General features: G+C 45.5%; 1 protein-coding gene across 3 annotated transcripts; it reads left to right on the top strand.

The window, feature by feature from the left end:
* Positions 1-11,837: 11,837 nt before the first annotated feature.
* TMEM100 (transmembrane protein 100) lies at positions 11,838-17,427 on the top strand. Of its 3 annotated transcripts, XM_023759609.1 has the most exons (4): positions 11,988-12,347; positions 13,715-13,947; positions 14,629-14,776; positions 16,181-17,427. In XM_023759609.1, exon 4 carries the CDS (start codon positions 16,248-16,250, stop codon positions 16,650-16,652), a length of 405 nt encoding a protein of 134 aa, XP_023615377.1. In that variant the 5' UTR covers positions 11,988-12,347; positions 13,715-13,947; positions 14,629-14,776; positions 16,181-16,247; the 3' UTR covers positions 16,653-17,427. The 3 variants fall into 3 exon arrangements, with proteins under 3 accessions (XP_006095644.1, XP_023615377.1, XP_023615378.1); XM_006095582.3 differs by lacking the exons at positions 11,988-12,347; positions 13,715-13,947 and adding an exon at positions 11,838-11,909; XM_023759610.1 differs by lacking the exons at positions 11,988-12,347; positions 13,715-13,947 and adding an exon at positions 15,174-15,677 and having other exon boundaries at positions 14,519-14,776.
* The last annotated feature ends 279 nt before the right edge of the window (positions 17,428-17,706 follow it).

Raw genomic sequence — 17,706 nt, 5'->3', positions numbered from 1 at the left:
GCCCAGGATAGCCAGGTCATAGATTCTCACACGATACTTCTTTGTACCAGAGAGAGAGAGAGAGAAAAGAAGGAGAAGGAGAAGGAGAAGGAGAAGGAGAAGGAGAAGGAGAAGGAGAAGGAGAAGGAGAAGGAGAAGGAGAAGGAGAAGGAGAAGGAGAAGGAGAGTGGAGAGGGGAGGAGGAGGAGAAGGAATAAAGAAGAGGAGGAGGAGGAGGAGGAGGAGGAGGAGGAGGAGGAGGAGGAGGAGGGGAGAGGAGAAAAGGAAAAGATATCCTTGTCTCCAAGAAAGTATAATGGTTTTGAACTTGAAATTTATGGTTATGAATCCCATCTCTTCTGGTAAACTAGTCAGATAATCTTCTGAAGTTAAACCTCATTTAAAAAATAAGGTTAATTTTTAAGAAATTATTTTGTAAACTATAAAGTACTACACAATTGCAAAATTGCTATTTATTATAATATTTCATGTTGACCTGTGCTCCTTTCTCTACCCATTATCCCAGCATGTCATCTAGCATCAAGCAGCCCCTTGTTTTGATAAAGGCTTTAACCAGTCACTGCGTTTAACCTTGACATTAACCACAAGGCTTTAGGACCCAAGATAAACTGGGGAAAGCACCTGTTCCAAAGATGAGTCATAACTTACATTTCCTCAATCACAATCTTCAGTGCTTTCACATATACTGAAGTCAGTGTAAAGGTATATTTAATATGGAAATTTAATTAGGTGCCCTCAAACAACAAGAAGAAAAATAAGTAGAGCATGAAATTCCCCTCCCCCCTCCACTGCCATTACAGCCAACCTTGTCCTAGGCTGCCCCACAGAAAGGAAGACCAGGGCAGACATCTAAAAAGAAGCAAAAGAGTAAATTCCTAGTTCCTGGCATTTGAATTTCCAAGGGCACCTCAGTGATAGAAGGCTTATCTAAGGAATTTCAGGGAAATTTTGTTTATACTTGATTTTTACATCACTCCCTGACTTTAGCACTTAATCTTGTGCACAACAGACTCCACTGTACCTGATGATACCGATATTCTCCACCACACTGTGAGGCCACAAGTGCTAGCACCCACCCAGCTCTGCAGAGTACAAACTGCAGTTCAGAGAAAGTGACTTAACTCAGTCAAGGTCTCTCATCAAGGGAGGTCTAGAGATTGGCCCTTCACCCAGCTAAGCCTCTTGCAAATGCCTGCAGAAGCCACAGAAACCATGAGATAATAAGCGTTTGTGGTTGTAAGTTGCTCAGTTTTGGAGTAATCTGTTATTCAGCACTAGATCACTAATACTATGCTATTGTGAAATTTCTTCCATGTGATTTTTGGTGTCCATACGTACACGTTTCTGTTGAGTACAGACCTAGGAGTGGAATCCTGGGCTAAAAGATAAGTATGTGTTCGCCTTCACTGGTTGAATGGATTTATTCTCCTACGGGCCCTACAGTAAAGAGCTGGATGCATCACATCTTCATCCATTTGTTTATACTTTTCCTCTTTTCGTTTTAGTCATCTGGTTGCTTTGAAAGTATATATTTAGAAAAGGGAGGCAGCAGCAGAACTTGGGCTGTGAAAGGGCAGAGCAGGCTAGAGGTTGGAGAAGAAATTAGAGTGGAAAAATAAGATTTATATATGGGCTTGGAAAAAGCAAAGAAACAGATAAAATCTCTGGGCAGTGTTCTGGAGACCAGGAAACCAGGCTAGAGACTGGGCCTGGTTTTGCTCACAATGCTAACAAAGGCATTTACCAAGCACTCACTGTTCTCCAAACACTATGCTCTGAGTTTTGCATAAATAATCTCATTTGATCCTCACAACAATCCATTGAAGCAGGTACTATTATTATCTCCATTTTACACCTAAGGAGGAAACTGAGCCACAGACGATGCCAATAATTGAGAGCACATAGTTAATGGAGTAGGATCCGAGATCAAACTCTAGAACCCACTCACCTCACCATTATTCTCTACTTCCTGGAACACTGTAATCTTTCAATACCCGATTCTTGAATAAAAAAATGTCTTATCAGAAACTGAGCAACACTGGGTCAAGAGTCTAAGCAAGAAGGAGTCAATAGTTTTGAGAAACCAGGATTCAACCATGGACAACTACTGAATTTTTTGCCATCAGAAGCCAGGTCTTCTTATCACTACCTCCATGTATTTGTAGCATTTTACAATCCTATTGTGAACATGGGGCTGACTTGGGACCTTGGTTGCATCTTTACCACCAGAGCTAATGCTTCCATCTCAGCCTCCTTGAGTGTCCTGTGTGGAAAATTCAAGACTCAGAACATCAGCCAGCCTCTGCCCAAAACTGAGGCAGGGTGTGACCAAAGTGCAGAGCAGGGAAGCTTAACACACTTCAGGGGTAATCAAAGAAGTCTTCCTGCAGATGGTGACTTGGTAATGCCAGGACTGGCAGAGGAGCTAGCCATGTAAAGGGAGTGAGGAAGAGCAGGCAGGGATACTCCCAGAGGGCACCATGGCTGAATGATGATAGGTCCTGGAGAAAGCTCGCCTTCAGCCTCTCCACCTCACTGGGTTATTGTAAGGCTAAAATGAAAGAACTTCTTAAGGGGATTTATCAGTTGCAAAATTCTGTCCAAGCAATGAGTCTCATAACTCTAACATCCACAGGGCTCAAATTTAGGAGTAGAGAACCAAATGTTCAGATTCAAATTGAGCAGAAATGCTTCCCTTCAACCTATAAGCACTACGAGGGTCATGAATAAGCAATGCTATCATAATGAAACTCTTCCTCATCATCATCACAACAAGAACCATCATCCCTGAAGACAGTGTAGCACTGAGGATAAAGGCTTGAACTCTAGAGACCAAGTTCCTGGACTTGAAATACATCTTTACTGCTTATTAGCTGTGTGTTTCCGTACAAGTCAACTTCTCCATGCCTCCGTTTCCTCATCAACAAAATGGGAAGAATAATACTACACCCCTTAGGGTAGTACTAAAAATTAATTAGCTCAATAGGTGTAAAGTCCTTTATGTCAATGACTGGGACTCAACATATTACCTAGCAGTACTATTATCTATCTTAAAATTTATTTTAAGTTTTATATGTCTTGAGTTTGTGTGATGCATAGAACTACCGAACCTACACACAAAATCAGTTTAAATGGGTGCTTATAAAGGAATCCGTTACATGAATGCAAGTCACACAGCTGCATGGCTGCTCCTTTCTGGACGGCGTGGCCCGGGGAGGGGAGAAAGCCCAGAGGAAATGCGCACTACATGGGACAGGAGCACACCCTCCTGGCAGCCTCCGGGAAGCCCGATTGCTTCTACAAAACCTGTCACAATTCTCCATCCCAGAGCCTTGTTGGTACAGCAGGACCTGCTTCCTGTTCCCAGAGGGACTCACCCTTGGACTTTCCTATCGGTCTTCCCTAAAGTTGGCTGCTCCCGTGTCCTGTCACATAAACTGTGAACTGAGGTCTCGGACTTGCGTCATGTCATATCAGTCACAGGGGAGTAAGGCTCCGCAGGTGGGGAGTTCTGGCTCCTGCTGCCTTGCTTCCAAATTCAAGTGGATGTTTACGAAACGATCGGTCTCCTTTGTGCATTGGCTCTGGATCCGTGAGAGTGGAAATCAGGTGCGCAAACGCCGCGGAGCTAGGATCTCTGACGGGAGCTGCAGAAAACCTTTGCACCGCAGACGGTCTCTAAGCCAGATGCCCGTGACTCGCTTCACAGGGAAATAGACGAATGTCCACAGTAAAAGGTCAATGGCTTTGCTGACAGATGCTGCACCAGGGAATATTTTTTTTCAAAAGAGGCTTCCTACAGCTGTCCTGGTAGCTTGGATATAGTGTCAATTATTACCCCAACTTGTCTTGTCTACGTTCTCTGATATTATAAACTCAAATAAGACTTTTAAAAATAGAATAAAAGGAAAAAATAGTAAAGGCTCTAGAGACAGGACCCTGAGAACTGACAGATGGGACTCTGAAAGGTCGGAAAGGCCACCAAAAAGGAAAGAAGATTGAAACCCAAGTTTCCTGACTTCCAGTTCATGGCTGTTTTCATTGCACAACCAGAGTGGGGCGTCATAAATGTTAATTTTGTTGTGGAATTGATCCAACGCCTGACCCTGTGGCCCTAGGGAAAAAAAGATCAAGTCATATCAGTGCTGTCAAGAAAATTTTCCAAGTTCAGTTTAACTTAGAAAATAAATAGCAAGAAGTAAGGCCAGGAAGAGAGGTTCCCCAGAGACTACGGAGCTCATCAAATTGGAAGTCATCCACAGTTATTGACGGTAGATCTGCTGACCAGCTGCAAGTGCCCACTGGCTTTCAACGTGGACTTGATGCCCCTCAATGTTCACTATGGGAGAAACATTGTGTTCTCGTTCTGCGGCCATGCCCTTGGGATCATGCTAGCAAGTTTTACAATTGTTTTTTACGAAGAAAATAATTCCTGGTTCCTGTAAACATGTCAAACTCATGGCCCGCGGACTGCATGCCTCGTTTATTTGGCCCGTGTTAGCCTTTGAGTTTGACATGCTTGCTGTAGAGTGTATTTCAGTAAATAATTAGGAGGCAGCAAGGTATCATCTTGTGCATGAGACTTGAACATTTTTAAAACTTTTTTAAAAAATATATTTTATTGACTTTTTACAGAGAGGAAGGGAGAGAGATAGAGAGTTAGAAACATCGATCAGCTGCCTCCTGCACATCTCCCACTGGGGATGTGCCCACAACCAAGGCACATGCCCTTGACCGGAATCGAACCTGGGACCTTTCAGTCCACAGGCCGACGCTTTATCCACTTAGCCAAACCGGTTTCGGCATGAGACTTGAACATTTTTATCTAACGGAAGAATGCAAGAGATTTGTTCTCTTCATTGACATGATCAACGTAGAATAAGTTCATAACTTAAATGGTTCTATTTTGAGCTCAGTTCGTCTGAGGAAATGGTTCCATTTCCCACTACTCACCCACGTTGTGGACCTCAAAGACTTTCTATGTTGATAAAAATGCTTCCAATTTCTTGAGCTGCAATCAGTAGACCACCAAAGTGATTCTGGGGAAGGGTAAATGCCTATTTTTTCTGGCAAAATCATTATTTCAAAATCCAAGAGTTTATTTTGAGTTGAGTAGAAGCTCCTTGTGAGGAACAGAAAATCTGCACATAATCTGAACACAGACACAACACTGCATGAGGATTAAGAGGGTAAACTTTGGAGTCAAACAGGCTTTGGTTCTTTTCCAAAGGGCGACTTTCCAAGGCAGGTCCCTTAATCTCTTCCTTTGTATAATGGGACTACCTGGCACTACCTCTTGGATTATTTGTGAGTATTAAGTAAAATAAATCTATAAAAGGTGTCTGGCACAAAGTTAATACTCAATAAGGCTGCCGCTCTGGGTCTCCACAGCCATGTGCGCTACTGTGGCCTTCATGCCCGTCACCCGCAGCGTCCCGCAGCCGCCAGCACTCCTGTAGCAGCAGCAAGAAGGTCCCTAAGGCTGTAACCTGGTTATCTACGATCTCTCCCAGGAGTCTGGAGACACAGAGCTGACGCAGATGTCCCTGCCTTTTGGCAATGTCATCTCCTCCAAGGTATGTATGGATCAGGCCACCAGACTGAGCAAATATTTTGGCATCATGAGTTTTGACAACCTGGCCAGCTCACAGACCACCGCCCAGGCCGGACATGCCTTTCAGATTGGCACGAAGAGGCTGAAAGTGCAGCTGAAGTGGCCCAAAGACCTGGGACACCCCTACTGACCACACCCACAGCCACCAGGAGGCGATGGGCCTGGCCCAGGCGAGGGGCCTTTCACCCCAGGAGGGTTTCCCCGCTTCCAACTGATCCAAGACTTTTCCGTAAATTACAACCAAGTTTGGACACCAGCTTTCTCTCTCCTCTCCTGTCTCCCCTTAGCCCCCGTCCCCAAATGTGAATGCTACCGAGGAGGTCACCATTTCCTCCTGGGAGATTTCCTTGCCCCCTCACCCCCCGTGACCTTAGTGGTTTCCCAAAATAAATCACAACTTTTCATATATATATGAAAAAGAATTTTTTGAAAATGTTGATCTTTCTGATCAGATACAAAGAAGAAAAGAAAAGAAAAATGGGAGTGGGTGGAATTAAACAATGGATTTTTGTGTCCTAGCTGGGGCTGGGAGGGAGATTCCAAAATGTGTTGACCAACCCGGAAGAAAAAGAAAAACACATAATAAAAAAAAAAAGAAAATTCTTTGGACCAACTTGTTTCAATAGTCCAGAGTTTGATAATTATTCCAAGACATTCTCTAGTGTGCCTGTATCCTGTGTGTCTGTGTGTGAAAATGTGTGCTCAGGGGCCGAGACGGGGCCTTATCTGTGTCTCCGGCGCCCGCCAAGCTCCCGCCAGGCCTGGCGTACAGTGGCATGTGTCCTGGTCCATGTTTACTGGCTGTAAATACCATTTTTATACTCTGCACCGAAGATCTGCATGATTTGTACAATGTACTTTATTTCTGCTACTAGCAATTTCATGAAGTTTCAACTTGCAAACCAACTTTTGGGAACAAACCAACACACACACACACAGGCACAGACACACACACACAGCAAGAGAAGGACTTAGAAGAAACAGTGGGTTGGTGAATTTTGTGGCTGGGGAGGTCCTTGTCCCTGGGGTGTGTAGTGTTTCGGGTGAGAAGCTGCAAGCATCATCTTTCTGCCTAAAATGCCTCTTTTGTCTGGGAAAACAGAAAGTTTCTTTAATAAAAGTTTTACTTGTTAAAAAAATACTCAATAAATACTTATGTTTATCAATTAGATGGAACCTATGGCTAGATATACATGGTATCTATCCACTATCCAAAGAATTCCAACAAAATGAATAATTGAGTGTTTAATGAAATGGAGTAATTAATGTACATAGCACTAAACATCTGAATGCTTTGAAATCATCCATTGGAATAATAATCATCTGAGTTTTCAAGTTTATATCTGACTTCAATGCAGAGTCATTCTTTCATTTATTTGTTCATTTACTTGGCAAAGGCTTTCTATAAACACACACACAATTGCTGGTATTATCCTTCAGGAACTTATGGGGGACTTTCCAGTCAACACGATCTTGGTGAACTGCAATAGGAAGATGTATTTACATTGCATGAGGCCCCAAAGGACATTCTAAAGAAATCCATAGCAGACTTGTATTGCCTCTTTTTAAAATCATTAACTCATGGGGCAACATAAAATTAGTTATTGGCAAGACAAAGGCTGCTTTTCCACAGGTTAAGTGGGGAAATTGGAACTTTCTATATGTTCTCTTCTGCATGAGCAGTGCCTTGGAGTGGTGATTCATGGGAAGAGAAAACATTTTCATTCCCAGAAAACACCTCCGGGGTGCTGTTTCTACCCTAGGCACTGTATAGAAAGAATTACATAGCTATGTTCTTATTTCCAAGGAGTTTAAAATGGAACTTGAAAATTGAATCAATATATTCTTTGCATAGAGTCAGTACAATTAAAGGTTCAAATTAGAATGCTTAAAATATTTATGTTCTTGTGTATGCAAAGAGTTAGCAATCTCAAATCATCCATGTATACTGCACCTGTGTCTGCAATTGTCTATAGATGCATAGAGTGAAGTGAATTATAAATTCATTCCTAAGTGGGAGATTCACCTGCGAGCCTATGACGGCATTATTTGCCAATTCAGACAATGCTTCACAAACTAGCAGTTGGGTAGTAACACCACTTTCTCTAGTATTTTGCCTCTTCACTGGTGAAGTGGATACCTATGCTAACAAAATCAAGTTCACGACCTCCACCAGTACCTGCTCCTTGTCCTGGCCTTCTATTTCTGCTGACAGTATCACTAAGTTATTCATCACTGAGGCTTTAAAACCTTACAAACCCCTCTTCCTTGGTCTCCTCCCCCTTGACATTCATTGCCAACGTTTGCTGATTCCCCCACTGCAGTGACCTCCAACTGTTAGGGTCGCCGAAGGAGGAACGCACAAGGCCAAAGTGGTAAGGGATTATAAATTTAATAGGTCATCTGGATACCAGATGGGCTGAGCCCCGAAATGGCACCAGCCCCCAAAGACAGGGAGGCAGAGGTTTTTTAAGGACTCTAGGCGGGTTTTTTTCTGGGCAGAGAATTGTCTGTGCAGGTCTGGATTCTGGGAAACTCCGGAGGGGAGAGATAATGGTCTTCGCAAGTGGAATGTGCTCTAAGCAAGTGGAATGTCCATTGCGAAGTACCTACAGGTCAGTTCCCAGGGGAGGGGAGATCTATTCAATTACTTGTTCAGACCTAACACCAACCTGCACGCATGACTCAATATCAGGACCTGTTGCCTCTCACCTAGACAAAGGTTTCCTAACTGATGGCTGTCCCAACTGTATTTTTTGCCTTCCCCTTTTGACTTTCCCATAGTGCATTTCAACACTCTAATGCCAGGCTACTTTTGATAATGCACAGAGCTGACTATCATGTCTTCTTGCTCAAAATTACATTGGTTTCCAAATAAATTCCAAACTCGATGTCGAGGCAATCATCTCACCATCAACCATTTCCAGTCTTATTTTGACTGCTCTGCCTGCCCCTTGAGATCTAAAATTCAGCCACGTAGGCTGTTCAAAGCTCTGTGCCAAAGGACTGGCACTTTTCTGAGCTATGTTTATATATAGGCTGTCCCTTCACCTAGAATCACCTTCTCTTCTTTCCTACTCATACCAACTAATGAAGCTTTCCTTCCCACCAAGAACGGATTTAATCTTCCCTGGGCCTCCCGGAACAGTTTGTTATTCCCTCCAGCAAAAAGATCCTAGACACTGGTGGCCCTGTGGCTTTCCTGTCCTAGACTGTAAGCTCCCTGAGAGCAGAGATCTTGCTTGTTTACTGTTTTGTATCTACTGAGCGAGAGCATTGGGCAAGTTTCTGGCGCCTGGAAGGAGTACAATAAATATCAGTGGAACCGAAATGTTCCTGGAAGCTGAGGAACAGCCTGGGTGACTCCTGAAATGTCCTGACAGCCATGACACCGCTCACTGACTCCATTGGTACCTAGCTTGTGTCTCAATCCTACCCAAATCTGCTTAGTAATGCAGCTCTACTTCAATACCCAGATGTCTATGGGCAACATCAGGGTTCATCACCCTAGAAGCAAGAGGGACCCCCTTTTCAGAATGCTTTTCCAAGAGTAAACCTAATGAGAATATGTCATCCTCCACCCAAGAAAATGGGCTGTAGGCTAACGTTAGGCTATTCTAATAACACTTAATCTAATAAAAAAAAAAAAAAAGCAACAGAGACCTCATAGTACAACATAGAAGAGGCACCTGGACTTGAACCCTGGCTTTGCCTCTTGCCCTAGTAGTGGATCCCAGGCAAGTATTGGACCCTGCTGAGTTTTGGTTTCTTTATGAGTAAAATACAAATATTGGAGATAGAGCTGTATTGTGGGTGGTGCCTATTAGACATTTGACCGGTGTTACATGGTTCCTTTCCTCTTCAAAGTGAGCACATGGGCTGGGTCAACTCAGAATGAAGGAGCCCAGGCCCTGGAGTTAAACCTGGGGACAAGGACATCTTCTTCACCTTAGTTCTTTCTCCAAAAAATGGAGATAGCAAAAACTACTTGTGAAAATATACTGGATGTTCCTCTTACCCAAGCGCAGAGCTTAAAATCTATGGTTTCAACTGCATTTTTGATTATGTGGGGGAGGGCCAGCACGGATACACCCAGCCTGTGGGAGTCCTTTGAAGACCAGCACGACACGACTGGGATCAGGTCTGAGGTTTATTCTGCTCGATGAACACGGAACCAAGGAAAGCCAACTGACTCTTGCAGGAGCGCATAGGTTACTGGTGTTTTACAGGTGGCAGGGTGGTTCCAAATCACCCAGCACCAAACTGATGATAAAACCAAGAAATGATGTGCTGATTAGGAGTCGGTTGAGGTCACACGATGTGCACATCATTTTATGGAGAGAACAAGGGACAATGTCACCAGAGGCCAATGGGAGATTGCTCTGTAGAAAGGCGTACTATCAGGTATTAAGAGTAGCAAACGGGTGAGTCATGGTTGTCTTTTTTCTTCCCTTCCTGGGAAAAGACAAGTGTGGTGGGTTTTCCACAGGCCCCTGAGTCCATGACCCCCTGGCCCACTGGGGGAGGCTGACCCAGGTGCCATGCCCTTGACTGGGGAAGGTGTCAGCCCAATTTGCTAAAACTCTTTACCACCGATCTTCCTCATCTTAGGCCTCGAAGAATAATGTACATGAATGTAAAGGATGATGCAAGCTGCTTGGGAACGTATCGGGAGCGTAGCGTTGTCAGCAGAGGTTCAGATTTTGAAACAAGAAAATCAATTCTTCTCATCTGAGGCCAGAATGACAGTTTTTGTTGAAGTGAGAGATGATTTACTTGGCCCTCCCGAAGGTCCCACTGTGTCCTTTGATTTCAGTGACTCTTTTTTTTGTTTGGTTTTGTTTTATGTCATCTTTCACAGTGACTCAGCACAAAACAGGTAAGAGAACGGTGACCCGGATGTGTACCTAAAAGAAGTATGTTTTCCTGTCTGGAGACACATGGATTTTATGAGTTTCTGGTACCTGGAAATTGACCAGAAAATAGTCAAACACATTTTATACCTAAGGTATACCCACTGTTCCTCTTGGTACTATCACAACTCTCTCTTTCATGTCCTAGATCTCGAAGCAAAGTGCCTCGGGGGAGGGAAGCAATAATAACACGACCTGCAATCCAAAACGAACACGCAAGCACAGATCACTTTCCCAAATGTCCATGATTTCAGAACATAAACGCAGACACGCCCTTCAACGAAGCCCTGGAACGGAGCACCCTGGCCAGCTTCCTGCATCTCACGGAGTCCAAGTGGGCTGGGTGAGGGCCGAGATCAAAGGCACGCAGAGGCCGGACAGGGGGCCAGGAGGACCTGGCACCTGCAGGGCTGCTGGAAAGGGGCCAGCCCCACCACACCAAGCGAAAGCAAACCGAAAGTGCATGGGAGCCCGTCATCGAATGCACATGGCATTGCTCCTCACAGAGTGTGTTTGTTTCCCGAGGAGCAATTTCCAGGTCTTCAAACGCATATGGCTCCGGAGCAAAATCGGACTGTCCGCCTTTCGGACCCAGGGACCGAAAAGCTTTGGCTTCTACTGAAGGGAGACAGGCCCCGTCTCCTCTCGGTCACGGTCCTCGCCAGATCCCTGCCCTCTTACCCTTCTCTATCCTCTCACCTAAATGACTTTGTTTCTAAGTAAACCGAGGTTTGTCCAGTTTCGGGGAGTTCTCTCTGGAACAGCAAGTGTTCTGGGTCCTGTTGTTAGTGGTGCCTTAGGTGGAAGGTGGCCCAGTTCCCTCCTAATCTGCTCGCCATCCTCTATGAGGAGCAGTTAAAACCACTCTGCTGCTAGGGAGACTGTCCACAAAAAGCAACAAATGCCATTTTCACCATTAACCCTTCTCTTTCTTCACTCCTCTTCTTACAGGTTTCAGGGAAAGAGACTCACTTACCGTCCCACTCCCCATCCCCCACCCGTGTTCCAAGCCCCGCACCCACCTAGAAGCACAGAAGGGGAATGATAAAATCCCTTCTGCAGGTCCCAGGTATTACAGAGGGACAGTCACAGGAAGGAGCTTTGGAAAAGGGAAAAACCTGGAAAAATGAAAGCCTGGAAAGAGAATAGAAATAGAGAAAAACAAAGAAGAACGTTCTTTTCAAACTTGGTTCCCTTTTTTAAAAAAATATGTACAGCCGCACGGAAGGGATTTCCTCTCGCCAATTTTTCTCCGGTCCCTTAACTGTGTGTGAGCCTGAGTACTTTGTCCACGGTCCCTAGGGCCGTCATTTGCATCTCCCTCTCTGGGCTGCTGCTGGCCAGGGCTGGCAGCTGTCTCAGTTCCACTCTGGCTGGGAAAGGTAAGGATCTTTGCCTTGCTCTTTGAAAGCTCTGGGGGAGAACTGTTGAATGCCTAGGGAGGGGTGGAGAGAGGGGGTTAGAGATGGGATGGGTTGATTGGAAGCTTTCGGAGACGTTTTCTGAATGTAAAGGAATCTCCTGGAGCCCTGAGCTTTAAAAAGAGCCCAAAGCCTTGCTCTCCCTTTGGAAAGCAGGCTTGCAGGGAGAAGGCTAGCTGCATTACGGATGAGGTTTGGCACTGGGGGCAGGTGTCCCTTTAGAAGTTCCCAGGAGTGTTTGATATCGTATTGGCACAGAGTAGAAAAAAGGGGCGGGGGTGCATTCAAAGGCATCAGGCGCCGATCACTAGGAACTGGCTTTGAATTTCCAGCTGAAGAGGTAAAAGACTGTTAAAACTGCATGTGTGTCCGCGCTAGCGTGGTACTGTTATTCTTCAGGTACGATTTCTGCTTGATCCCAAGGCTTCTGACTTGTGTGGGTTTATCACTGCAAATCCCCAATTATCTACTTAGGCTCTGGAGATGGGCAGCTGTGAGTCTAGGCAGGAGAACGAGGGGGAATATGACACCTGAAGTCTAAGAGGCTGAAGAAAGCTCTGCTGTTAGAAGTAATGACAGACCTGCCCACAGGCTCGGGGCGCAGGGTACACTCACTGCCCCTCCTTGTAGACGGGCCGTAGGCTCTTGGAGGGGGGGGGGTGGGGGTGGGAAGCTGTCTCTGGGTGATTCATGTACCTTTGACTTTGGTAATGGGGCAACGGGAGCTTCCGCAGGATAAGGTGATATTCTGACCTTCAGTGGGGTTATCGCACTATTGAGGGGAAGGCAGCCCATGCTAGGAAGTAGACAGGAATTGCCCCCAAAGGCCAGTTTGCAGTGGGCAGACTGCTGCTCTTATAAGAGAGTCTGAAGAATCTCCAATTTATGTAGCCAGTGGACCCTCCCCCCCAACCCCCATCCCCGAATCACCATCTTCCCAGAACAATGATGGCCAGTGCTGACATGGCTGGCTCTAAGTATTCCTTATCTTCAGCACCACGTGACAGCCTCTTCCCTGGTGAGGATGGGGGCAGCTGAGGCCCTTGAGGGACTCATCCTCCCCAGCAGGTTGGGATCCCTCCCTCAGCCTCTTCAAGGACTTGTCAACTTTATGCTTCAAAATGAAGAAGCCCAAGCCCTCTCTGGCTCCATTCTAGAGAGAAAAGACCTGGTCCTTCCCCCTTTATGACAAGATCGTCCAGGTATTGTTGCTGGATGAGGCTGGAAGGAGCAGGCTCTCATAGGACAGAGGTGAGATGCCTGTGAGTGCCCAAGCCCTCTGCCAGCAGTCAGAGAGATCTAACATCGGAGATTTGAAAAAAAGGGGGGGAAATCTTTTCTGAGATTTAATCTAGGTGTGTAGATTTGCTGGGTTTATTAAAAAGAAGTTACTGAAACTTGTATAGATTAAAAAATAAAGGATGGATAACTTTTAGCTGTACAAGTATAGGGACCAGCTTATAAGAGTCTCCCAGTATCATCCATTTTTCCCCTCAAAACGATAACGTGGGACTTTAAGATTGAAACAGCTTATCTAATAAAGTATAAACCGATAAGGCCATTTAGGGAGAGGGGTGGGAAGTGGGTCTTTAACTTTATTGTTTGAGAGGGTGACGTGTTAACGCCTGAGGTGTCTGAATGTTGAAAATATCTTGCTCCTTAAAGGAGCCCCAAATCCTCACAGGGAGGACCTTGTGACAGACCCATGAATCAGAATCTACATTTAACAACCCTTGCCCCCCTTGTGATTTTTATCCTCATTAAAGACTAGGGTTCGAGCCAAGGAGTTCTCTCTTTCTGTGTGACCTTTGTCAGATTACTTACCCTCTCTGGGCTTCACTGATAAACTATCGATAAACTCAGTTATGAACTCACTGGTAAACCAGGGAGCATTCATGCTCACGCGGGCACACTGCACGTGCCCAGCCCATAGGAGAAGCTCTGCAAATGCCAATGATGACGATAATTTCAACACGGCCAAAGTGACCTCCTCCTAGAGGTAATAAGTCATCATCTGTAGACCAAGATGGCTACTTTTCCCTCCTAGGGCAAACATCTGAATTTCCCACCCTGTTTCTCAGTGAATTAACAACCATCAAGAGGGTTTAAGCTTCCGATGGCCTGCACACGCAAGTCAAGAAAGGATACTGGGGAAGCCTAGGAACACAGATTGTTTTGCTGGCTGACAGGCTGAATTCAGCTGCCCGAGGACTTCGCAGCTGCTCCTGCCACCCTAAAGGCTCTGTCCCCTCCTCTGGGTCTGCAAAGCGGACTCAGGGATTTTCTTATGAAAATGCCTTGAAGCGCCCGAGGCAGGTCTGGGGGTTGGCTGGGGAAAACATGAGTAATGCAGAGCAGTCTACTGAGTCAGTGCTGCGAGAGAAATGAAGTAAAAGCTGGCTCCTATCTCCAGGGACTCGGTAACGATTCAGACTTATCATGTCACTGGCGGGGGGGGGGAGGGGGGGGGGGGAGGCAAAACTCAGAATTGCTGGCAAGGAAAAGAAAGAAGTGGGGGGGAAATGACAGGGAGGGGCCATCAGAGGGGGAGGTGATAAAAGGAGAGAGAGGAGGGAAAGACAAGCGTCATTTAGGAACAGAGGTAGAGGGAAAGAAAGAGCTCCAGGATCCGAAACTGACCATATCATTCAGGATTTTCGTGTCTTTCCTTTTCCCCCAGAGGAGGTTTATTTCATTGACGGACATGCTGTTACGGGCTCTTTTCCCAGAAGTTGACCAGAAGAAGCTGAGGCTCTGAGGTTTCTCCCGCCTCCCCAACCAAGCGGCGTGGTTTCCCTGGTAATGGATTGCTTCTCCCTGAGAAACGGGTAAGTAGTTTGGGGACAGACCTTCCTTTTCAGATTAGGTTACAGCTCAGCTTTGGGGTGAAGATTTTTTCTTTCAGACATCATCTCAAAAATCCTTTTACTGGCTCAGCCAATACTTAGGGTGTCATTGGACAGCAGTGATTAATTGGGTGACTAAAATTTTTATGCAAATAGATAGCTCTCGTATATTTAGCTTCATTGCTCAGGGTTTGATTTGAGCTTGAATTTGTTCTCAGTGGAAGCTTAATATGCCCCAAGTATTAATCGTTGAAAGAGCCTCCCTAATCTTTGTTTAAACTGCATAACTTACTCCTAGACGGCTTCTGAGGGGGGGGAAAAAAAAAAAAGACTTAACATGTCAGAGAGGCAGTTAAGAGTTTACACTGATTTCTCATAGACGGCATTTCAGCCAGATGCCTTTGGTGGAGTCTCCGGTTTTGTGCAGAAATGTTCAGATTCAAAATATTTACAGACGTGCATCGCAGAAAGTCTTGTACCGAGGAACATGGGAACAAAATGAACTTGTAAAACTTTCCTGAAAACCTAGCTTCCCCCTTCCCCCCCAACATGTCACGGTACACATAATATCAACAATCCTTGTTCAGTTGAATGGAAAATTTGAAAAATACCCTAATAGTTGATCCTATTTTTAATGTATAAAAGTGTCCCATGATAGCCTCCAAAATTTCTGATTTTCTTTCTTAATTTTCCTTTTTCCATTCCTGTCACATGGGTTGGAGGATACGGCCACATGTGACATCCACACATCTTCGCCTCATTGTCACTGAATTTTTACTGAGCCGCCTCCTCACCCAAGTCCCAGGACACGTGGTGCCCTGGGCTTAGTAGTCACACAATAAAGACTGGCCGGCTGGCTGGCTGAGGTAGAAGAACCTCATTGGTACGCTGGCTTCTGGTCTTGACGTTGGCTCAATGGGCAGTGAATGGTGAGAGTTTGGAAAGAATGCATGGCATGCCCGGAAACGCTGGCAGAGTCTAAGTTGCTGTGAGTCGTGGAAAGAACGGTGCGAAGTATTGTTTATAAAGTAGCCTCCTTGAACGAGGTCTTTGGATTCGGACTGAGGTTCTTCGGTGTGCTTAGAGGAAAGAGAGGCAATAGGCAAGGAGGAAAGGCTAGTAAAACATTTGCAGACCGCCAGGGTCTATTAAACACTGCAAAGTGCTTCCTGCTTTTCACATCTCCGTATCTTTATGGTGATCTGCGTTATCTTGCTTTTTGCCCGATGCAAACAAAATGCAAAGGATTAGAAACAGAAATGTGGGGTTATTTTCATGTGCATTTTCCCTTCAGAACAGGACACAGTGGTGTCTCCACAGCTCTGTCCTGTTCCTTGCAGGGATCGCTCTCATGCATTTAGCTGACATCTCCTGTCTTCTCCACAGTCTCCACCCTGGCGAGAGCCCCCTGGTCTAGTCTGTGAACTCAGCTAGGAGACACACCGCTGTAAAGATGACGGAGGAGCCCGTCAAGGAGATCCTGAGGACCCCAACGTCTCCCACGCCAGGGACGACGGAGAAGAGCCCCAAGAGAGAAGTCGTGGTCACCACGGTCCCCGTGGTCAGTGAGATCCAGCTGATGGCCGCCACCGGGGGCGCTGAGCTCTCCTGCTACCGCTGCATCATCCCCTTCGCCGTGGTGATCCTCATCACCGGGATCGTGGTCACTGCCGTGGCTTACAGCTTCAATTCCCACGGCTCCATCATCTCCATCTTGGGCCTGATCCTGCTCTCCTCGGGACTTTTTTTGTTGGCCTCCAGCGCCTTGTGCTGGAAGCTGAGGCAGAGGAACAAGAAAGGCAAGAGACGGGAGAGTCAGACAGCTCTCATGGCAAATCGGAGAAGCTTGTTTGCTTAGGACTGAAGGAGACCAAGGGAGGCCTGAGGCCTGCACAGCCTGCCTTTCTGCGTCAGCCACTTCACCCGCCCGCCTGTGGGAGAGGTCGGACTGGGCACGAAGCGGACTAGGGGGATGGGGGTGGATGGAGGGGGTGGGGGGGCAGGTCTTCATGTGCAAGAAATGACTTGTATCTTCTTTAACGACAAACTTAACTCTAAGGGCTATTTCTCAGATTGCAAAATCAGCTTTTTCTCCACATTAGACCTTGTCGGGGTCATGGGAGGTGTGCAGCTATAGACAACATTTGGTTCACCTTGGAAAGGAGCCAAGAAAACACTTGGATGGTTCTGGTACACCAGTGACCCGCCTCCACATGAAATAACCCGCAGGCGTAAGAAGCTGTATCATAAAAATGTTCCGCCGAGAGACTCCATGGCCTGGGACTTGGCAAACTTCTATGAAATTCTACGATAACTTCTTTTTTTCAATCAGTTGATTGTCTGGCACCTGTTTTATTTTTTACTTTCAGTAACTCATGACTGACTGGTGGTACTTTCTCTTGAAGAATAAACTAATATTTTTTATGTTTTAACATTGGACAATTTTAGATGATTGTAATGATGTATCAAAAGTCAAAAAGAGGTGAAGGGTATAACTACTAGATGACATAGGAGAGGGGATTAAATTAATATTAAAATAATCCAATATAGCACTTTTGATGATTTTTATATAAAAGTTTAATGTACATTTCATTCGAAATAATAAATACTCATTGCTGCTGACACTTCTTAAATGGCTGTTTCTGTTGCAGTTATTTCATTACAGTTCCAAATTGCCCGTCTTCCCTTGCCTCATCTACAAGTGTCTCAACTGTGTTTCTCACAAATGGGCATGTTGCTTCCTCCTAACTTAACTAGATGTTCATTATATCTTATTATTATAATTTAATCCTTAGCCAAGGATACCCTTTTTATTGATTTGAGAGAGAGAGGAAAGAAGAGGGAGAGAGAGAAACATCAATCGGTTGCCCCCCATAAGCGCCCCAACTGGAGATCGAACCCACAACCTAGGC

Source organism: Myotis lucifugus, unplaced genomic scaffold (assembly GCF_000147115.1).
Source record: "Myotis lucifugus unplaced genomic scaffold, Myoluc2.0 scaffold_158, whole genome shotgun sequence".
Taxonomy (NCBI): domain Eukaryota; kingdom Metazoa; phylum Chordata; class Mammalia; order Chiroptera; family Vespertilionidae; genus Myotis; species Myotis lucifugus.
This window is presented reverse-complemented; position numbering and strand designations above follow the sequence as displayed.

Excerpts from the sequence above, each read along its gene's own strand:
- TMEM100 (XM_006095582.3), top strand. The coding sequence starts at position 16,248 with ATGACGGAGGAGCCCGTCAAGGAGATCCTGAGGACCCCAACGTCTCCC.